This window comes from Crotalus tigris, unplaced genomic scaffold (genome assembly GCF_016545835.1).
Source record: "Crotalus tigris isolate CLP2741 ecotype Arizona unplaced genomic scaffold, ASM1654583v1 scf7180000017568.12009008, whole genome shotgun sequence".
Lineage (NCBI taxonomy): Eukaryota > Metazoa > Chordata > Lepidosauria > Squamata > Viperidae > Crotalus > Crotalus tigris.
In genome coordinates this window covers 7,883,045-7,907,055 of record NW_024096478.1, presented here as the reverse complement: position 1 = coordinate 7,907,055, position 24,011 = coordinate 7,883,045, and the positions used below count along the sequence as shown (strand labels likewise).

The 24,011-nt window shown below is 37.7% G+C and overlaps 1 protein-coding gene across 3 annotated transcripts in view; it reads left to right on the top strand.

Annotated features, from left to right (window-relative positions):
• The window catches only part of FBXO38 (F-box protein 38), a 41,795-nt gene that overhangs the window by 11,489 nt on the left and 6,295 nt on the right, over window positions 1–24,011 (top strand). For all 3 annotated transcript variants that reach the window (XM_039352928.1, XM_039352917.1, XM_039352906.1), the window contains 14 exons: window positions 3,063–3,156; window positions 3,781–3,911; window positions 5,263–5,433; window positions 6,840–6,982; window positions 8,184–8,403; window positions 10,111–10,230; window positions 11,616–11,795; window positions 14,705–15,403; window positions 17,550–17,650; window positions 17,957–18,059; window positions 18,827–18,993; window positions 20,273–20,418; window positions 21,535–21,638; window positions 22,286–22,399. In XM_039352928.1, the coding sequence (XP_039208862.1) occupies window positions 3,063–3,156; window positions 3,781–3,911; window positions 5,263–5,433; window positions 6,840–6,982; window positions 8,184–8,403; window positions 10,111–10,230; window positions 11,616–11,795; window positions 14,705–15,403; window positions 17,550–17,650; window positions 17,957–18,059; window positions 18,827–18,993; window positions 20,273–20,418; window positions 21,535–21,638; window positions 22,286–22,399 (2,493 nt within the window). The remainder of the gene's footprint in view (window positions 1–3,062; window positions 3,157–3,780; window positions 3,912–5,262; window positions 5,434–6,839; window positions 6,983–8,183; window positions 8,404–10,110; window positions 10,231–11,615; window positions 11,796–14,704; window positions 15,404–17,549; window positions 17,651–17,956; window positions 18,060–18,826; window positions 18,994–20,272; window positions 20,419–21,534; window positions 21,639–22,285; window positions 22,400–24,011) is intronic.

Here is a 24,011-nt window from a genome sequence, read left to right as displayed (position 1 = left end):
CTACACTTGGGTGCAGTAATAGATGCCAACCAGTGCCAAGTGTTCCTGTGTCAAGAGCGTCAGGTCAGTATACGCACCATGGTCACCAAAGTGCGCAAGGAAAAATGAGTGGCCCTACTTCTGATTTCACAGTTCTTAGGGAAACTGATCTCATGTATTGCCATAGTGCCTTGGGTCAGGCTTCACACGAGACAACTACAGTGGTTTCTACTCCCATACCAGAAACGAGGTGTAGCCTGTTTTCCACAGAGGGTGCGAGTCCCAGCACAGACACGTCCCTTACCTGGTGGTTGTCCCCGGCATTGTCCAAGGGGTCCCTGTTCTGAGAACCGACTCGAGTAACCTTGACCACAGATGCCAGTCTGTTTGGATGGGGGGCACATTTACATCTTCAATTCGCCCAGGGACGGTGGTCTCAATGGGATCTCAAAAAAAGCATCAGTTGGTTAGAACTCAGAGCCACACACCTGGCACTTCGCCATTTCCACAGGAAGGTGGCAGGCCGCCAAGTGTTGGTTCTGATGGACGTGGCGGCAAAGGCCCATGTCAACAGAGACAGGGTGGCACTCGATCGCGGACCTTAATGTCCAAAGCCCAATGTCGGGGGTCATGGGCGGAACGGAATCTGTTGTCCCTAAAGGCGAAACACATATCAAGGGTGGAGAACTGCCAGGCAGATTTTCTGAGTCGATCTGCGATAGATCATTCGGAGTGGCGCCTGCATCCCTGTCTCTTCTGGGAGATTACTCACCATTTCAGTCGGCCCGACATCGACCTGTTTGCATCCCCGGCGAACACCCAGCTTCCTCGGTTTCTCTCTTGGGACCTATCTCAAGGTTCGGAGGGAGCAGACCCCCTCCGCAGTCCTTGGCCGGCGGGCCCTCTATATGCATTCCTACCTCTTCCACTGATCCCGGCCGTCATCAGGAAGCTGTTACAGGAATGAGCGGAGCTAATCTTTGTGGCCCCGTACTGGCCAAGGCGTCCATGGTTCACGGATCTCGTGAACCTCGCCATAGCTCCCCCTTGGCATATCCCTCCAGAGAGGATAATTTTAACGCAAGGGGCCATAGGGCACCCGGATCCGCAGTGGCTACAACTTGCCGTCTGGCATCTGAATGCCAGTTCCTGATGCGCGATCTTACTCTTCAAGAGTGATATCTATAATCCAAGCTTCCAGATGGCCGGCGACGAACCAAATTTATAATGCCACTTGGAAGAACTTCTGTGACTGGTGTACCCGTAAGGGTTTGTCCATATCTTCCATCACTATTCCAGTGATTCTTGAATACCTCTTGGATGGAGTGGATAAGGGTTTTGCGCCCAACATCTTGCATCAGCAGGTGACTGCTCTTTCTACGATGTTCACCTGTGCCAACTCCTCTCCATTGTCCCATCATCCCAGGGTTTGGTCCTTTATGAAAGGAGTCTCCAACACCAGACCTCCAGTAGTACACAGGTATCCCTCTTGGGAACTACCTCGAGTTCTACACGCACTCACAAGATCTCCCTTTGAACCTATCAGGTCTTGTCGCCTTCACATTTTGTCCCATAAGGTGGCTTTCCTAATGGCTATCACGTCAGCAAGGCGAGTGTCAGAGCTGGCCGCTCTTTCAGTTAGGGAAGACCTGTGTACTTTCCACCAGGACAGAGTGGCAATGAGGTTAGATCCCTCTTTCATTCCCAAGGTGAATACACTGTTTCACCGGACCCAGGAAATTGTATTAACAAACGTTTGCCCTAATCCTTCTCACGCACTAGAGAAGCAGTGGCATTTCCTAGACGTACGTAGGGCACTAGGTCATTACATTAAGAGGACAGCTCCTTTTCGCAAATCGGAGGCATTATTTGTCTCTTTCCACACAGCTTCCAAGGGTCATAAGGTTTCCTCCTCTACTATAGCCAGGTGGATCAAGGCCTGTACCACTCAATCTTACCAGGCTTACTCTTTACCTGTCCCAAGTCGATTGACAGCGCATTCTACTTGTAGCGCTTCCACATCAGCAGCGTGGCAAGCTCAGGCGTCCATAGAGGACATCTGTAAGGCAGCTACGTGGTCATCCCCTTCACCATTCATTCGACACTACAAGCTCGACAAGTTTGCTTCTGCAGAGGCCACTTTTGGCTGTCGGGTTTTACAACAAGTGGTCCATTTCGGCGCCAACACTTAACCAACCTGCTTCCCACCCGTGGGATCATTGGGGCTTTGGTATGTCCCATTCGTGGATTCTACATTCCCTACATGCTGGAGAAGGGGCGTTGTCTTACCTGAACGCCTTTTCTCAGCATGAGGAATGTAGAATCCACCCCCTCCCTGATTATTATTTGCAGTTAGGTTAGTGTCAGCAATCCGGGAGCCATCACGTCACACAATCATTAGCTTCACCCTTTTGAAACTGGGGCATGGTCAGACCCTGTAGGGGCGTGGCAACTTTGATTGTTTGGTCTGATTGGCTAGAAAACTATAACAACCCATTCATGGATTCTACATTCCTCATGCTGAGAAAAGGCGTTCCGGTAAGACAATGCCCCTTCTCTTGGTGAACATATATTTGTGTGGAGTTCAGATTTGGCTTCTGTTCCTGAATTTGCTAATTGATGAAATAGAGAAAGTTCGCTAACAATAAAGCAACATGTTTATGTTGTTGAAAAGTGTAGCTGTGGGGACTGAGGAGGTTATGGGAAATCAATAGAAATAAGTCCCCCCCCCCAATAAAAAGGTTTTCTAAGTGTGTGTGTGTTCTTTATTCTCCTTAGTCTAGGGGTATGATTTCACTTTGGATTAATCCCATGATCCTGGAATATGAATCAAAATGTTAAATTTGGTTAATATATTAGAAAAAAAGTTTCAGACTGGTATGCAGAGATTGCAGTGAAGGATGTGTGCTGTGATTGACATACTGGGGGATTCTTATCTGTTAAGTAATAGTAGTCATACACTATGCTGAAATAGTAATAAAAGAAGTTTGGGTTTTCAATTTTGCTTCCCACCTTTCTTCTACGATTACTGTTCCTAAAGCACAATGGAAATTACTTTTTTGTTTATTTTTTTGGATTTTCAGGGGGCTTCAGAAATTTGCACACTATAGTTCTAGGCGCTTGTAAGAATGCTTTGGAAGTTGATCTTGGCTACCTCATCATAACTGCTGCACGAAGGTAATTGTCTGTCAGCGGTCTTTTGAATCTATCTGTCAGTAAATTACCATTATCCAGTCTGGGTTGGTCACTGGGACCAGAGGTTTAATCTTCTGAGCTTTTGGAACTCTTGCCGGAGCCCATCCTCAGTGAACCTCTCTACCAGAATGTGTGATCTGGGCTATTCTATCCATAGTATTTATGAGGTGCCTAGTTGTGTGTGGCTTTTTAGTTGTTGATTGGGATGTTGATGGCCGGCTATTAAGTCATCGGCTGTTGTTTCCTTGTGCTGCCAGGTCCTGGCTCTTAAGTACCTGATAGGCTGTAGTAAATCAGCCCTCCTGTTGATGGACAAGAGGTTGTTTCCCAAGCTTCAATCATTACCATAATTACCATTCTGTTTACCATAACCATTTACCAATTACCATTCATGCAGATTAAATGCTGTGTGTTGCTTTTGGGGGGGGGGGCATGGCTTGCTTTCTATTTACTTCATTCATGTAATAAATATCATAATAGATGTTATCAAGAAATAATGTTGAGGTAATAAAAGTGTTCTGCTGTTGCTTTGTTTTGAACAAGGGTTCTAATATCAATGGCCTCAGGTTAACATTTACTCCTACTTTGGTTTTCATTTTTTTTCAGATTGCATGAAGTACGAATTCAGCCTTCCTTAACCAAAGATGGAGTATTCTCTGCACTAAAAATGGCAGAATTGGAATTTCCCCAGTTTGAAACACTACATCTTGGATATGTTGATGAGTTTTTGTTACAGTGTATGAAACCCTTCAATCTTTCTGTTGGTTAACTATCAGCAGCTAGGGTAGATCTGGATTTTATTATTTGCCTAAAAGGAGTACAAATGTTAAGATACATTCTTGTGTAATCTAGAGGCAACCCTAAAGTCTTGGTTGCTCATCAAATGTGCTTGGGACTTAGAGAAGGAACCTTGATTATAATAGTATGCATGCGTGGCCTGGACCTCATTTCATTTCTTGAGATTAGCTGTGAAAACTCTACAACGGGGCGTCAAACTCGCAAGGTCACGTGATGTGTTGCGACATATCGCAACTTTTTTTTCCATTGCTGACAATGGGGTGGACGCGGTTTCGCCATAATACATCTGGCCCGCAGGCCGGCAGTTTGACACCCCTGCTCTGCATCATTGGGAATTTCTCGGGGGGAATTAAACCTTGGTCTGATGAGACCATAGAATGTGATAATGTACATAGGTCTTGTTACAAAAAAATATTGGAAGTTCTCATTTCCCGAAGAAGGATTAATCAAGCATGTGCAGAGGAAATAACCAAAGTTGGTCTTTTTAGCGATAACATATGGTAAAGCAGGCCTGCACAATTTGCAAAGGACCAAGGACCAGATTGATACCTTAAAAATAATCATGGGTCACGAAGGAATAGCTAGCAGGCTAGTTAGCTCTTTGGCAGCTAACAGCACATTGGCACCAGCAAAGCTGACTGTCTATGAAACCTAGAGGCATTAATGTGCCTTTTGAGATGGACATGGATGTGAAAACTAGCTGGCAGCTGAAGGTCCTTCCTACAGGCAGTAACATTTGGTGGCAGTCAGCTGGTTATTTTTCAAAAATGTTTGGCTTTGTGTGGCCTGCAGGCTATACATTGTGCAGGCCTGTGGTAGAGTTTTACACCTAGCTTTATTCCTGTGTGTATGCCAGGAGAGTAAAGAAATAACAAATTTGCTAAAGATTTTTTTCCACATAAACTTCATATCTGCAGCTGTAATGGGATATTGGCGTTTCATCTTACTGATTTTATATATCTCAACTTTGCAGCCCATTGTTCTGTCATATTCTTTAACACCAACAGAATAATTATGCCAAACTTCATTGTTGTTGAGTTTCTTTTAAAAGAGAAAAAAAGTGGGGGCTAGGTGGAATTTAACCTTAGCACAGTTTGCTAAGTTAACTTTTACAGATCAGTCCGTAAATTTGTGACTATTAGAAAACATATTTTTCCTTTGTTTTTGCTATTCTATTTCTAAGACCAAGAGGTGAATAGTTAATATAGCTGTGGCCAGTATTCAGACTGCATAGCTGCATAGCAAAGTTGTGGGAAAAAAAGATTCTTTTTTTCCTCCCTCTGTGTCCAGGTAAAATGATCAATGCAGATCTGGTGAAGTATGGATTAGCTGATGTGGTTGAAAATCCAGGCATTATCACAGACATAGGAATGAAAGCAGTAAACGAAGTCTTCTCTTCAATTAAATATCTTGTCATATACAATTGCCCTCATTTACATAATCCAAATAGCTGGATCACAGGTATTGTACTCACATCTGGTAATGTCCCTCAATAAATTGCATACCCTCTTCTTAAATAAATGGATTATTTTTGGGAATTGTTTTTGTATATATGACAATTTATGTCTGTATGTTTTCATCGTGCAGCCTATATGACTGATCTAAGTGCCATTTCATTTCAATTATATACTGCTGAAAAGAAGTATTACTGTCTATTTTTTACTGAGTGATGAATACTACTGGAACATTAACATTGTTATTCATATTTCTTGTTCTTTTTTTGTAAAAATCTTTTATAATACAAACAAGAAAAATGGAACAATGCAATATAATAAGTTAAAAATTAAAACCATAAAATTACAACTATTAGTTTAAGAGCAAATTAACCATATTTTTTCAGTGGAACCTTGGTCCCTAATGGTTGTAATGAATACTCACGTAATGATTATTTTTATGAGGACTAAGGCATTGCCACTTTATATTGGATATATATTGTAAAATACATAACTGAACAATTTAAAAATGTCGAAGTATTTCCACACAAGTCCTCATAATGGTTCCCTCTTCTACACTAAATTATCTTCAGCTGACTGCAGCCCTATTGTAATCATAAGAAAGGGATCTTCCATAGAACGTAAAGACCAAGTAAGCCTAGGTGTAAGTATTGAAAGAGGCAGCTCTTCAAATAACTTGGTTTTGATTATTTAGGGGATTATAAACTAATAGTATATTGAATATAGCTTAACTGGTATTCAATGCATATGTAAACCATGAGGAGCATTCAAGAGTAGCCTCATATACAGTAAAATGTGTTTTAATAAAATATATCAAATATTTTATTATTAGTCTATATAAACATACTTGCACAGTGAACCCCTGATTACAAAGTTAGGAAGGTGTTAAATGCATTTCTTGAACATTAAATGGAAACCCACTCATGATTCAATGAGTAATATCTACTCAATTCTTGAACAGAGAAAACTTCTATTCATGAAATGAAAGCTGTGCTAATGGAAGGAATTATTTCATTGAAACCTATAGATTTTAAACTCGTCAGTTAAAAAAAAATCTTAATTTTTCAATGTTCCAGCTTTAGGCTTCTGAAATAATTATTAATTTCCAAAGTGCTTGTTTGTTATTTTTCTGTGTTTCACCTGTACCGTAACAAAGGCAATGTATTTTAAGTTTGAGAGGAGTGGGGTTTTTTTTAGTCTTAATAGTATTTATTATTCTGTTTAACTAGCCACCTGTGAAAATGGAGGCTTTCAGAAAAATAGATTCATTAGAATAACTGTGAATACACTTTTGGAATGGTAGAAGAGAAGAAGGAAACCCAAATTGATGTGGTTAAAGAAGAGTAATTATTCAAACTTGGAAAGTGCATTTAGGAAAATACATTGTGATAAACCTATTTGTTTTTTCTGTAGATCATTCAAGATGGACTCGGCTTTTTGATCTCACCCTGGTGAGATGCCATGCAATAAAACTAGACTCTTTTAGCCAGTTTATTGAATTACTACCAAGCCTGGAGTTTATCTCTCTGGACCAGATGTTTCGGGAACCACCCAAGGTGAGCATAAAAAATAACGATCAATCTGAAGTGTGCACCAAATCCCACTATATTAAGCTTCTACTGAGTGCTTTTAAATAAATAAAATTGCATCTGGTTAGTGTATGGAATTAAAATCCTATGCAGGCAATCACCTGCTCACACAAAGGGTAAATCTGAGTTGAGAGCATGAGCATTCCATAAGCTTCATCGTAATTTTCCTGTGTTTTCCCGTATCTTGTTTTTGGGTAGTTTTTCATGCAATAGAAGTGTGGCAATTTGAAAGAAAATGTTCAAAGCAGCAAGGATGGTCGGAATCTGGGAAAAGGACTTGGGTGCACTCCACATCTCAAGTCAGATTAATTCTGCATAATGATAAGACATAAGTGTTGAAAACTAGTTCAGTATTGCAAGTTACAATAGAAGTATTGAGCAAGAGGCTGATTATAAAAATACAGGTAATCCTTGAGGTACAACAGATCATTTAATGACCTCTCAAAGGGACATCAAACCCTCCAAAAGCTATATATGACCCTGTTTCAAAGTTAAGAATTCTACAGAATGAAGAATGACCGGGTGGGTTCTGTAGAATTCTTAACTTTGCAGGGATGCCGCACCACCCCCATTTATCTATTTTCCCTCCCACACACAAACATCCTGCCCTGCCAGGTCCCCCAAGGCATTTGGCCCATCAGATTCCAAGCAGTCCTCTTCAAGGGTCCTCAGAATCCCTCCCTTACTTTCTGCAAAAGATCTGCAAAACTCAGGAGGCTGGGAAGAAGCAGGCCACATGTTGTGGAACCTGAGCCGATACTGGACAAAAGTAGCTTCACTGTCAGCAGAGCCAGCTCAGGTTACAATATTCAGGCTGTTCTGTCCAACATGAGGAGATGTTGGCACATTACGGAGTAACTCGGCAAAGAAGCTTCAAAGAGTATTACTTACTCTCATATTAAGCCAATAATACAAAGATAAAAGAGCAGTGTTTATAAAGCTAAAAGCACCAGTGTTTATACAGCCTATCATCAAGATGGGGTTTACTGCCAGTTCAGAAGTATTTGGTCTTCTCTGGAAAAGAGCATTGAAGTGTCTATGAAGGATCAGAAATGATCCCTTGGTGTTTAAATGTCACAGTTTCCTGTAATCTTACGATCTTTGGTTAATACTGTCCTGGAAACTCTTTTGTCAGTTGCCAGACGGTAATTCCTTTAATGTATTTTAGGGTTGTGCTCGTGTAGGTCTGAGTGCAGGTACAGGAATTGGAGTTTCCTCTGCTTTGGTGAGCAACCAGAATTCCAACAATGAAAATGACAACAATAATAACCACCAAAACAATAATGCCAATATACACCATAATAACCACCAGCAACCAAATGATCAAAATGAAGAGAATGAATTGCGACAGGAGGAGCAGATGGAGGAACAGCAGAATGCAGCAGATGGTAAGGTTTATTAATAATGTTTAATAATATGATTGTCTATATATAGTATATAGGCCACCAACAAGGAGAAAAGTATCGTCCTCCCCTTCCAGGGATGTTTCACATCTTATTTTTTTCTTCACTTTTAACTTACTTCCTATCTTTATGCTCTAATTCTTTGTGCTCTGCTTTTTTTTCTCCATTCAGTCATGCCCAATTTTTGAAGATTGCCTGAACAAGTCTCTACAGTTTTCTTGGCAAGGTTTTGCCTCCTTCCTAGGTCAAGAGAAAGTGACTAGCCCAAGATTACCCAGCTGGTTTTATTCTTAAGCAGAACTAGAACTCACACCTCCCAGTTTCTAGCCTGATGCCTTAACCACTGCATCAAGCTGGCTTTCATGCGTTACTTAACCTGTACAATGTATCAATGTTCATCCTTATGTGTGTTGTGTATGTAAATCCCAAAGTGTCCTAAAAACAATTTATTTCCCCTTTGTTATACAAGTGTGCTTATTGAGCACCATTTGAGCCACCATTTACACAATATGCATTTAGTTGGCATCTGTTGCTATCTGTTACTACCAGTTGCCACTCTGAACTGCAACTGAAATGTTTGCTTTGCAATATTTTTCAATATTTGTGTTTGCTGTGCATGAACTCCTTCAGGCAGTGTTAACCTGCCATGTTTTCTTGGCAAGACTTTCAGAAGTGAAAGTAACTGGCCCGATATCACCCGTGATCACAGTTTCCTGATTTATAGTGCTTTAACCATTGTACTAAACTGATGGTCCTTTTCCTATTCTAACATTTATAAAGTGATTGAAGAGAAGAACAAAGAGAAAAATAAGGGGGGGGAAGCATTTTCCAAACTTGAAGGAGTTCCTCTTTTGAACTAGTATGCTAAAAGATGCCAATGAACAAACAAACCAATTCAAAGAAACTAGAACAAAGATGGAAAGAGTATATTGCAATTCTGTACATTAGGGTTATCAGTATCCAGGATACTTTAGAATATTTTCCTTACTTACAGGAGTCTTTAATATTAGAAGATGGTTAGAGCAGCACTCTAATTATTACCAGGTTGATAATAGGTATGGATTTAGTTACAACAACAAGTTCAATGTTGAAACATTTGAAAGGCCAGACTAGGGACACATCATCCTGGAAGAGGTCTATTTGGGTGATTACTGAAACTTGATACTGACTTGATGTCACATAATCAGTCATACAGAATAATAGCTATTAATATTCCCTATTGTATCTCTTAAAGAGTGAAGAATGTATCAACCTGATCTATCACCCATAATGTTCTAAAATTATCCCTTTCGTGTTGCATCGGTGTTTGTTCTTATTTTTGACAAGTATGGTTTTTACCATTGAAATAACTCTTAATTCAGACTTTATTTTTGCTTGGTAGGGGTAATATAACTTAATATTGCCTTTAGTTTACTGTAGAATTTGTAGAATTATAGGGTTTTTTAAATCGTAAGCATTCTTATCTTTTAGTTTGAAAGCTATGTTTGCTCTCTCAGTACAACATGGAAAGCCTCCATCAAATTTTAAAAGTTAAAAGTGGACCATTAGTTATTTTTCCAGACTAAGAGTGTTGCTGTTCCCTCTGGAAGATTTCCTACAATCATAGTTCAGCTGTACAAGGAACAGCATTTACCAGCTCATGAATAGAGATGTTCTTGTTTTTATCTGGATCATTCTTATTTGTTTTTACAGCACTGAATGAGATAGAGGAGGTGGCACAGGAAGATGGAGTGGCTTTGGTAGAGAGCCACAGTGAAGCAATTGCAACTAATCAAGCACTTCTTCCCATGGAAATTGATGAAGAACAAGCAGGTAATTTTCATGCCCACATCCTTCTCTTATTGTTTCACTAGTTGCATGCATATAGGTTTATTGCAATTAAGGTTCACCACGATAGCATTACTATTAGAATAAATTGTACAGTTTAAAGTTACATAGTTTAAAGTTAAACACTTGATATTGACATTAGTTGCTTTCAAATATTAAATCAATTTTCTGTACAGAAATTTGATTTTTGTACAAAAATTTTCTATACAGTAATTTTTAGATTACTTTGAAAATAGATCATTGATTGAATTGATTAAGTGCCATCAAGTTATTTTTGACTCCTAATGATTACATAGATTTTCCTATATTGCTGATGTGAAGGTTGAGATATATTGCTAAAACATAAGTTTATTTATATTAAATTGCATTATACATAATATACTAAGTTAATAGTTCTAGCAAGATACGAACATTGGATTTCAAGTTTGCACTGCTGCCTTGTTCTACCACATTATACCACATTAATCTTGTTCTGACTGCCAAAACATTTACTAGTTTACTATTCAATTGAGATACAATTATGCATCTCTCTCTTTTTTTTTTTTTTTTAGGATTAGTGTTGTGCAGAGATACCTTACAAATGTAGTTTCCTGGCCAAGAAAACATTGCTTACAACCAACAAGAAGGCTTTTAGTAACCTCTAGTTGTCATTGTGATATCTTATAGTTTTCGTTTTATCCACTTTTTTGGTATATTTATGTGACAGAATACATTTTCATCATTTTACAAATATATAGCTGGATTAATCTATTTGCATTGTATGGTACTAATTGATTGTGGCAGGAAGGAACAGAAGATTTGGAGAACATCAAAAAACAAAACCTAATTTGCCTAATCATGTGAAGGACTCAGATTAGATAGAGATTAGAATCATATATGCAATGCGATCTCTCTCTAGCCTCCACTTGGGTGGTCTGAAGGATTACTACTCTGAATATCAACAGGGCCTGAGGAAAGCAAGGAAGCCAATCACACCAATAGTTTTGTTTGCATTCATATGAATATGCACATAGTTCTCTTCAGACCTCCCACCTGAATGTTTGAAAGCAGTGGTAAATCTGCTTTTTTTAAAGACCTCAATATGTCCAGATGAATGTCTAAAGGAGAGTTGTGAAGCATTCCAACTTGATACAAAACAGAGTACACACTGTGTTTTGTTTTGTTTTTATTCCTCTCTATGATGTTTGAGGGGAACTTGAAGAAGAGAAAAACAGACATATGAACTGCAGAAACTCCTTTGGGTAGGTATTCCAAACCATAATGCAAATCCCAGCTAGTTTAGACACATACTAGAATTACAAGTTCAATCAAGGTGAGTCATGACTTAAGGAACAAGAATAATCGATTATTGCTGTTTTCATCTTTTTCAGGACCTAGTGGTCTTCAGCCTAGTGTAAACCTAGCACCTATTACAGTACATGATTCAGACAGTGAAGATGAAGATGAAAACATGGCAAGCTCAAGATCCTGTATCACAAACAGCATTGCACAAAGTTACTCAGATGGAGAGGAAAGAGTTAGAGATCCAGTGGAAATCCAGGAACCCTTAGGTGCGAGTTTTAATTTCCTTGTGTATGCAGAATATGTTGTATTCTGTGTTACAAAATGGATCTGTGTAGTGCTTCTTATTCTGTTGAGAAGAGAAATTTTGCAATACCAAAACATTTGGAAAACTAAATGCACCAGTATAGATTAGGTAGCACTTGGCTCAACAATAACTGTGAGAGGGATCTAGGAATCCTAGTGGACAATCACGTAACTATGAGATAACAGTATGCTGCAGCTCCCAAAGAAAGCCAGTGCAGTCCTAGGCTGCATCAACAGAAGGATAGTATAAAGGTCATGTGAAGTGTTAGTACTGCTTTATACTGCAATGGTAAGAGCAGCAGTACCAGGTTAGTACTGCTTTATACTGCAATGGTAAGACCAAGTGCATCCAGTTTTGGTCACCACGATACAGAAAAGATGTTGAGATTCTAGAAAGAGTGCAAAGAAGAACAACAAAGATGATTAGGGGACTGCAAACTAAAACATACAATGAATAGTTGTGAGAACTGGGTATGTCTGATATCAACGCTGCTAACATCGGATGTTCTTGCTTTGACAGTATATGAAGATGCAGCCAATTTCCCTTTAACTTGTGTGTTACTTTTAGAGTTAGAATTAGATGATACTGGGGGGAGGGGAGGAGGAAGAATGTGTATGGGAATTAGTTAGACATAACAACATCATAGTAGAGTGCTTTTTTAAGGTTGTTTCAAATGAGAGATGATAAGAAATGGGTAGAACTGGAGGGAAGGTCTGCATTTCAGCTAATTGGAGAATGTGATTTATGACAGTTAATTAGAGGAGGGAATTGTGCTTTGATACTATGTGTTTAGGGGAAGAGAATTCAGATTTCGGCTTCGACCATGTACGTGCCGATGCCATGCAACTTGAATAAAGATTCTTTAAGGTAAACAATGCCTCGAAGTTCTTTGAAGAGTTTCATCTGTCGGAACCATGACATCTAGTCTGATGAAGAGCAGGACTAGAGGTGACATGATAGCAGTCTTCCAATATCTGATGTTTTGTGGTTTTTAATCTATTTGTGCATTGTCCAAATCACTTGGTGAGAAAGGCAGTTACATATATTTGATTAATAATAAATATGATTGCTTTTCAAGTTCTATTTTAATAGATGGTCATACTTTTTGAAAAAGCAGGGTTTGAATACAGCATTGATCTCCTTAACAGTAGCATTCTTCAATAAAGATTCCTTTCAGAATTAATATCGGAGTACAGTCTATGCACCACTGAAACTCTTCTGTTTGATAGTTGTAACCATTAATTGGGCAAATCGTGCATTATAGGGCATCAATTTTTGAATCAACATTCCTCAAACAGGTTGATTTAAAAAAATCCAGGGCCCATGTTTCAGTGTTGCTGTGCAGCCATACTACCATGGTCACATAATTATCTTTTCAACACTCCCTGCCAGTTTGTACAAGGAAAACCAAGGGGGAAGCCAACAGGAAGTTGGCAATTGTTCTGGTTCCCACTGCTCTTTTGCCTGCCTGAGGTCATTCTGTTTCTCTGTTTAGGTGAGGAAATGTCTCTGAAACGATGACCCAGCAGATGATAGGCTGTCTACTTTGTTTTAAAGGGAGTTTAGAATTCAATCCAGTCAATGAATTGTATTTTGAGTTTAACTAGAGCTTGCAATTTTAAATAAATAAGGGTAGGATATTAAACCGAAGGTTGAGAGATCAAATCATACTATAGTTCTCTTAGGTTCGTACATAGGGAGACACTGTCTTTTAAAGTGGTTGTTTTCTCCTTCCTCTTGAGTTTTAACGAGGTGAAAGTGCGTGTTTCAGAATTTATACAGATTCATTTGCAATAATCTGAACTAAGGTTTTACTGCAATTTGTAAAATGCTTGATATGTTCACATTTGTTTCAGAATGATAATCTGACAGATATATGATTCCTTGCAGAATTCTAATTATATTAATACCAAATATATTTGTTTTCTTCACTTTTTTTGAAGTAACGTATACGGGAGCACTTAGCATTTTAGTTATATAAACTATAATAGTTATAGAAAAGGATGGTGAAATAGGTAATCTCAGGTGTTTCTAGACATTTCAAACCCTCGCAATTAATATTTAGTAAATATTAATTTACTAAAATATTTACAAATGCCTTAACATTTAAAATTTTGGTGTGTTTATGGGGAGGGAGAGACTATTAATGCCTTACTAATTTCAGGAAGTTTTTAAAACGAGAGGATGGATTTCCAGGGGCCCATGAGTTTGGATGGGGAAAATATTACAGTGAGGGGTCCTTGATGCTCTCAGAGCTTGGTTGTTTTCTTGCAGACTTTTCATTACCCAAACTAGGGTAATGAAAACATCACTAGTGCTGATGATGTTATGTAGTTTGGATAATGAAATATCTGCAAGAAAACAACCAGGCTCTGAGAGCATCAAAGCCTCCTCATTTCAACCCTGAGCCACAAAAATTACAACTTTACTTTTCTTACCTCTAACTGAAATGTACTGTTTCCAGTAGAATAATTTATGGGCTTTAAATTCCAAAAGCCATTTGTTAATTTCAATAAACCTCACTGTCTATTAAAAAAATATTTGATTTTTTTAATTTTTTTTTTGATAACTACGGCAGTCCCAGTTGCAATAGTTACACAAGGCCCTTCTCCTGCCCTGACAAATTGCCTGTGCTTCAGCTCTCCCCACCTGCCCATCTATCCCCATCTCTGCCCTTTTGACCACCCTCACTCTACCACCTACCTCTGCTGTCCTCTGCCATCTACTTCCTCTCCTTACAATGCTTTTTATCCTGAGTTTTCTACTCTAGTGAGCCTAAGACTTACATTTATGTGTCCCGTGTCCTGTAATTGTGTGTGTTGCAGGCTTTGCATTACTTTATATTGCTCTTCTGCTTTTCCAATATTGCAGCAGTGAGTGGTAAAGGCAAAGCTCCACTGCGGAAAAGATGCAGTGCCAGTCGGGTGAAGCTTTTTCTGTCTGAGGAGAGCAGCTGTGAAAAGGGCTGTCAAGTCACCAGTGAGCAGATTAAAGCAGATATGAAAGCAGCCAGTGATGTGACCACAGAAAAAAATAAAAACAAAGATTGTAACCCAAGCTGTGGTGGGGACACTGGACCTTCAGGAAACTCATCCGCTGCTGCTTCTCAAAACCTGGAAGATGTCAGGAAAGCAGATAGCTCTAATGAGTCCCTTTCTGTAGCTGCAGAGGATTCTGGGAAATGTCTCTGTAGGAATGAAGATTCCAATGAGCGGGATGATGAAGATAATTCTTTATGCTCCAGGTGTTCCTGCTATGTGCCGCAGAGCCAGCAAAAGAGAACTAATGGAGGTTCTGATGATGAATCTCCATCTACCAGTGGAGCCTGTGGTACAAATGGGCCATCTGTGGGAGGAGCAGAACTTTCTCTGAGAACATTAACAAACAGTGATTCCTTAGGGGAAGCCAGCAATGAGAGGACTAATGAGGGTGTCGGTGGGATTGCTAATGAGGAGGGCAGTACTTTACAGCAAGCAAGGTTTGAAATGGAATACAATGAAGATTATCCTCGTAGACCTTTAACAAGAGCCAGAAGTAGGCTTTCCCATGTGCCTTTGGTGTCTCAGCCTGGTAAGATTACATTATGTAGATGTCTTGTATGAATTGTCTTGCTTTGTCACCCTAGCTCCAAAGGCGTGTAGAATACAAAAGCAATATATTAGCAGAAATGCCTTCTTAAAATTATTATCCCAATACTTGTATTAACAGACCTGCATATGAATAGGAATGGAAGAATGATAGCTGACATTTTTGTGTTGATTTCATATAGGAATCCTATTATAGTATTGCATTGTAGTTCTGTACTTCTTTTCATCAGTATATTTCTTTCAATGATATTCTCTAATCACTTTAATATGACTCCCACAGAACCTATACTGTATGTTCCCTAAGAATTTTAACAATATTGAATACCTTCCAAGCAAGGTGAACCAAGAAATAGTATCGGCACACAAAAGTGATATTGTTAACCATGTTCTACAGTCAGTTTTTCAATTTAAAATATATACTCAGGGAAATAAATACCCAGAGTAATTCTTGCATGTTTCATTGTTCTTACATACTTATGCATTTTTCAGATTAAGGGTACTGTATTTTAATTTTAATGACAGTAGGCATTCTGAATGCCTCAGTCATCGTTTATGTAGAATTCAAATGATTTCTACCACAGTGATTGTCATCCTCACACCGTTGCTTCATTGCAATTATACAAACAGTAAAACAACATTTATGCCACATTTCCTTGTATGCTTCAGTTATGCAGGTTCAAAATATGAATTGAACTAATCAAAAGGAAATATAAATCCTAATTCTGAACATCCTCTTAGATGTGTGTTTCTTCACTGTCAAGCTGTTCGTAAAATGCCATATTGATTTATTATTTGTATATGTATACATACATATTCATATGCACATATAATAGCTTTTCATCAGCATTTCCGGGGCATTCCATGTACAGTATAGTTAAATTTGTGAAATTTATAACATATACATATACATATATACATACATACATACATACATACATACATACATATATATATATATAACTTTTCCTGATTTCCTCAACAGACTAAATGACATAAAACTTCAGCCTATTACTTGTGTCATTTTAACATCTTTTATGGTTTTCAAACACTTTCAGGGATAGAGAGACTTTAAAGTAATTATGTCCAATGTTTAGGGATGCTGGAATTGTAGTTCAGTAATATTTAGAGAGTCATGTATTCCTTATCTTTGTTGTACTTAGATTATGCAACCTAGAAATTTAATAGTTTCTCTTAAGGCAGAATCACAGTTGATGATATCATCTATCAGACCTCGGCTGATCTTGAAAAAATTAAGCAGAGTCGTATCTGCTTAGTTTCTCCTCCAAGTATTATTATCTGGGATTTGGAGCTAGAATGAAATGTTGAAAAAGCATTCCAAAAGAACTACCATTTTTCCTCTAAAATAAGAACTGGTCTTATTTTTATTTTTATTTTTTTGCCTCCAAAAGAAGCACAGGTCTTATTTTGGGGAAATATCTTTTTCCACTCACCTCCAGCACTGACAGCCCCACCCAGCTGGCCCACTTCTTCTGTGGCCGAAGGAGCAGCTTCATTCAGCAGCTGAGAATGGAGCTCCGGCCTGCATTTTCCAGTCAGAGGTCTTTCCGGAAGGCCTGTGCAGCCAAGAACCAAGCTATGGATTCAATTGTAGCTCAGTTCTCAGCTGCACAGGCCTTCCAGAAAGGCTCTGACTGCAAAATGCAGGCCGGAGCTCCATTCTCAGCTGCAGAATGAAGCTGCTCCTTTGGCCACAGAAGAAGTGGGCTAGCGAGGCAAGTGTTGATCCATGGGAGGCCTGGCTGCAATGGTAAGTTCTACCCTCTCACCCCAGCTTGATTTTTAGATGTGCGTCTCATCCCCAAACTAGGGTTTATTTTTGGGGTAGGGCTTATATTAAGCCCACCCCCAAAAATCAAGCTAGGGTTTATTTTTGGGGAAGGTCTTGTTTTCAGGGAAACACGGTAGTTCTTAATATTTTTGTCACATTGACTGGCCACTGCCCACCATTCTGAAATTGATTTTGGAATCTTAATTCTGTCTAGCAATTTTTAAGAAAAACTTCAAGATACATCATTATTGTGAATATTTTACAACTGTCACAATTATATTTTATTTTATTTTATTATTTTTATTATTTTATTATTTTATTTTATTTTTTGCCTTATCAGAAGCAGCTAAACCAAAATCTCGACATTCAGTGAAGAGAAAACGGACAGCTGACAAGTCCACAAGCACCAGTGATCCTGTGATTGAGGATGACCACATCCAGGTGAGTACTTTGGATCAGAATTATGGACAATCAATCACATTCAAGATGACTGAAACTTATCTTTTGTAAAGATATTTTCTTGCTAAGTTGTTTGCATACAATTTACATTTCAATATCAGCCATAATAGCCAGTGTTTTCCAGTTAAGAACAGAGAGAAGAAAAAGATTTTCTAAGAAAAGAGAATTTCAGTGCTGCCCACATTTTCTCACCCAACATTAGGTGTCCTGACAATTAATAATTTGACTAGTTAATTGGTTTGGCATGATCCATGTAGTAATTTTTAACTCTATAAATAAATTCTCTAGGTTTTGACACTCAAATCAAAAAACCTTGTTGGAATCACATTGACTAACTGTGGCATAACAGACCTGGTGCTGAAAGACTGCCCTAAAATGATGTTCATTCATGGTATGTACATTTTGTTTGTTGAAGCTTGTGAAATGTTCATGAAAATTTGGTGGAACTAATGGAGTATTCTTCTTAACAAACTGAACCATAAATGTCTTTTAAATAAATAAAATAAATATGGTTTCTCACTTCTATAAACATGGTCTATTAGAGGAAATCAGATCAGTAATAAAATATAGAATCATAAAGTTAAAAGTGATGGTGTAGGTCAGGAGTAGGCAACCTTGGCTCTTTTATGACTTGTGGACTTCAACTCCCCAAATTCCTGAGCTAGCTTGGCTGACTCAGGAATTCTGGGAGTTAAAGTCCATGAGTCATAAAAGAGCAAAGGTTGCCTACCCCTGGTTTTTAGGTCATCAAATTCAGCCTCCTCAGTACAGGAGCCTAGGTTAATCCAGCTGCTTGAGTACGTCCCATGAAAGGGTTTTTTGCTGCTTCTCTGGTTATTTGGTTGCACCATTATGGACTAAATGCAGTTAAAATGTCACTCATTACCTCTATTCTTGGTTAAATAAATAAAGAGGCTTATGGCGTGTAAAGATTTAAAACATTCACACATTTGTCTTGTCCTCAATGACTTCCAAGCTGATGACTCCAAATTTTGCCTTTTCCAAACAACATCAGGCAACTTAAGCAAACAGTCCATGCTAAACTTTCATAAATCTGGCCACTTGAGATTAGTTTCTTCATTATGCCTCCCACAGCTGTAATATTAAATGACTAATTTTTTATGTATAATTATTTACTTGGTTGTTTTTCCCTTTTAGCCACCAGGTGTCGTGTTCTTAAGCACTTAAAAGTAGAGAATGCACCCATTGTCAATCGATTTGATTATGCTCAATGCAAGAAATTAAATATGGATCAGGTCCTAGATCAGATACTTCGAATGCCTCCAGAGAGAAACCGGATTATTTACCTTCGTCCAATGCAACAGGTATGTAGCTAGCTTTCACTTAAGCAAAAGAGTTTGTGTATTTTTCTGTACTCTTATTATCTTTTTTTTTAGCATGAAGACTACTAGCACAAGCTGGCTTTAATGGCATATTTTAATTGGATTTTTATTCACCTTGAAGTTTGTTGCACTGTTATATCACTACTTCCCAAACCTGAGTAAATTACCCAATGGGTACAAGTGGGTTTTTGGGGGGTAATGACACAGAAATCTATTGCTCATCACAACAGAGATATTTAAATTATGCCATGTTTACTAAAATAGATTAAAAAATCATCAAAAGCATTCTTATAATGGTGAAAATTAATGAAATTATCTGTTGTAGTTTATTGAAATAACATGGGGATGATGCAATGATATTTTTATAATACATGCAGTCCCCGTGTTGCAGTCATTAATTCAGTGACTGTTTGAACTTACAACTGCTGAAGGAAGGATCTTATGGCCAGTTCCTTGAAGTTCAATAAGACTTTTTGATAAATGGTCTTGGATAATGAAGGAAAAAGGTTTGGAAGCACTATGCTGCATTCTTCATATTCTTGGAATAAAACTGAGCATAAACGTCTATAAGCTCAGGAAAGTTTTCAGTGGTCCTATGTTCAAATAATAAATGAAGTGCAAGATAACAGTGTTGTTTGCGCATAGAAATTATTTTTCATCCTAATGCATATACATACAACATAAAATACACATAAGCTTCCTCCAGATTTTCCTCGGAGGGCATTACAATGAGATTAATGTCTTTATGATTTTTTTGTCTCAGGAAATTACTTCCTGTCAGTGTTGATGGAATAGTAAACCAGTTAGTAAAATACTAAATATGTTGAATGTTCTACATTTTCTATGTCCTCTAGCTAATGGGTTTTCTGGCTTTCAATCAATGTGATATTGACATGGCAACTCACAAAGTAGAAACCTACCCTATAAAAAGTTTACTACAAATTCTAAAAATGTTATTAGTTATGTTACTGATACAAAATATGAATCAGTAGTGAAAGACATGCAAAAATCAACTAACTAAAATATAGAGTATTGGAATACAGTGAATGTATTTAATTTACCAAATAACTATGAAAGAATGAAAGAAAAAAATTAAAAAACTAACTCTTTTTCTTTTAAAGCAATGACAAGTGATGTTAGAGATTTGTTTAAAAATGGCAAAGATTCATAGTCTTAAATTGTCTAGGCCTAATAAGACTGTCTGAAGAAATCTATTTTGCTATTTTCTGTTGTTTCAAGCATGTTGTCCCCATTTTTACAGGTTGACACACTAACTCTTGAGCAAAAAATATTTAGTGGTCCTTACCCATATCATATCTGTGTCATTCACGAATTCAGTAACCCTCCAAATGTTCGCAATAAAGTCCGGATTCGCAGCTGGATGGACACGATAGCAAATATCAATCAGTAAGTCAGCTAGTATTCTCTTATTGCCAAATGTTTGTGTTTCTGTTTGTGTGTGTACACGCATATGCACTTTTGTCCCATTCAATTGTGATTCAATTGAATGGGCCAGAAGACTTCCAGCTTTAAGATAATGGCATTGATTTTTCAAATAAAACAGTTGGCCTAATTTGGCTCAGGAAGGGGAAGCCAATATTAAGCCAATTAATATTAAAGTCAAACACCTTTTGAAAGATTCTGATTTTTGGAGTTTTAGAAGAATAGTAGTGGTAGTAGTAATTATTATTTAAACTTGTATAATGCTGCCCAACTTGCAATGAGCACCTTACAACAATCAAAGAAATTATAATCAAATCAATAAAGCATAAAAGTTAAATATAAAATGTGGCGTGCATGATGAAATGAGAGATCTCACACTTCCTTGCCAGAGGCCTAGGTGAAGAGCCAGTGCATACATACATACATGTATAGTTTGTATCTATTTGTGGATGAATAGATATATTAATAATTAGGCATCCTTCAACATTTATAATGATTTGTGTTTCCTTTCTTAGTGGCATGCTATAATTTTCTCAGACAGCAGACAGAATAGCCAATAGTCAGATTATGGGAATTGTCCAGAATATATGGCAATGTTGGTTTAACATGCCTAGGATATTCAGTAGTGCTGAGGCCATTTCATAGCTTCCTTTGGAGGAATCTTATTTTAATGATGTACCGTTGTCTTCAGATATAAGGTACATTACAATTGAATCCCACCTTTAAAATTGGATTTAAATATCATTTTACCTAATTCTTTCACTTTATATTTTACACATGGAGTAAGGTTAAATGACATTCTAGCACAGCTGTACTTCTTACATTATTGCCTGTAATAGTAGTCCATAAATTGATTCCCTTATATGTTCTGAAATTACTTTGGATCTAAATTGAAAGAGTAGATAAAATATATGAAACTTGAAGACCAACAACTGCCAGCAAATGTGGGAGGCTGGGAATCATAGGAGTTAGATACAGAGTGTCAGTTTGGGAACGGTCTGTTTATAATTTCAATCTCTTTGGTTGCTTTTGATAAATATCCCATTTATTTTTGTATGTTTTCTTCATTTGATCCTTCAGAGAGCTTATTAAATATGAATTCTTTCCTGAAGCCACACGAACGGAAGACGATCTAAAAAAATACACAAGATATCCATGGGGGAGAGACATTTACACTCTAGAAGGTAAGCATTATAAAGACCTTGAAAGCAGCTATATAAATTTCTTAAGAAAAGAATCTCAAATTGTAACCTGTATGATAGACAACAAAAAATAGCTCATTCTGACTTTAGAATTATTTTTTAAAAAATATAAATTACATTTAAAATCTACATTATATTTATATTTAAATATAAATTATATTTTAAAAATAATTTATTTTTCATGATGAAAATGTGAACATATCTGCAAGAAGAAAAAATTCAGTTGACATATGGATAATATGCATATGATACTGCAAATGTTTTGATATTCTTTGTTCACTACAGTTCAGCAAGGCAAAAATCACAGCACAGGAGAGGAGCAATTTCCTCCCAACGGCAGACTTCTCTGAGTTAAAAGTGACATGTGTACCACAACAACACATAATGTAAACGGCATAGAAAATATATGTAGGCCATGTTTCACCTACAAATGTGTGTTCAGGTACACAAAGGAGGTGCAACTAGTGTATCTCCTCATCCTATTGTGTAAATCTTGCAGATAACCAAATATCTGTATTATTTTTATGAATGCTGCTTCATCAAAAATGTAAGACAGTTGTAGGCAGGACAAGTTTATTTCAACTGAAAAAAATAAGTTCAGAAACTATTTTCTGGCTGTTGTATTGTAGGTATTGTGGATGGAGCTCCCTATTCAATGATAACTGATTTTCCATGGTTGAGGTCTCTGAGGACAGCTGATCCTAATGGCTATGCAAGATACGATTTTGAAGATGATGAAAAGAGTAAGCGAATATTTAGTGCCCTGTGTTTACCAGGGAATCTGAAGCATTGTACAGTAATGTAGTTTCATCTTAAACAAATGTAATATATTTACAGTGTTACGGGGAATGTCTTTACCTGTATATTTCTTACTGACATATTTATGTAATTGTTTTAAATACTTCCATACCAGTAACATGGTCACTTAGGCTATTGAGTCCCTCTATTTTGAAATCTAGATCAAAGCATCCATATCCACAGTAGATAATTGTCTAAACTTGGCTTGCCTACAGCCAGTGAAAGTTTCTCATCACTTATCTGGTAAATGGCTTCATGGTGAATTGCACCTAGGATGTTTTGCCTGCAGGAATTGTCTTTCTGTAATTTATATCCATTATTCTACAACCTGATTTCTGGAATGTTAGAGCAGTGGTTCTCAATCTGTGGGTCGGGACCCCATTTGGAGTCGAACGACCATTTCACGGGGGTCGCCAAACAACGCAGTCCGCCATTTTTTTCTCTTTTCCTTAGCTGTGCTACTCCCTTTTATTTTATTGGCTTTTGAAAGCCAATAGAATAGACTCTCTTGAATAGAGTCTAATTCTATTGGCTTTCAAAAGCCAATAGGAATTGTCCAGGCTGTCTCTGTCCTGCTGAGCCCGCCAAAAGTCCCATTCTGCAAACGGTGCTGCACCAGTTGAGTAGTCCTCGACTTACGACTGGTTGAGTAGTCCTCGACTTACGACCGGTTGGGGGGTCGCGGCATTAAAAAGGTTGAGGACCACTGTGTTAGAGGATATTTGCCCTTCATTAGCAATTCAGGCAAGCTCATTTGTGAAGCAATTGACAGGAGATGTGTCCATGTTGGAGAATGTCATACTTGCTTAGCTGTTCACTAGCTGACTTTAAAGCATCAGTTAAAGTAAATTTTGGAATAGCATTTCCAGTCTGCTGATATAGTTATGTGTCTTGCCCTGCTTGGCTGTTGGGGTATCAGTTGACCTTCCTAAAGAAGTCAAATCTGACTGCAGCAAACTATGGCTTTAGATGAATTTGGACAATGTAGGAGTGTCTAGTAGCTGGTGCAATGTGAAGGCCAGAATATGAAGATTGTTAGTTTGGGATAAAGAACATAGCTTAGATTTGTTTTCGAATTCCACATAATACCCTAGTTGTTGTTTTTTTAAAACATTCTATATCAGTTACAGTATTTCTAAGTTTTTTTTACCTGTAGCAATATGTCAGTTGTGGATTTTTTTCCCCATGGTTAATTGAGAAAGGAACTTAGAACACGGAAGTGTAGGAAGGCATTCTAGACTGTATTTGTATCTTTTCAAATTCTATAGAGTTATATATGAAAACATTTTATATGGCATACAGTGGGGCAGAAAAGTATTTAGTCAGCCACCAATTGTGCAAGTTCTCCCACTTAAAAAGATGAGAGAGGCCTGTAATTGTCATGATAGGTAGACATCAACTATGAGAGACAAAATGAGAAAACAAATCCAGACAATCACATTGTCTGATTTGGAAAGAATTTATTTGCAAATTATGGTGGAAAATAAGTATGTGGTCAATATCAAAAGTTCATCTCAATACTTTGTTGTATATCCTTTGTTGGCAATGACAGAGGTC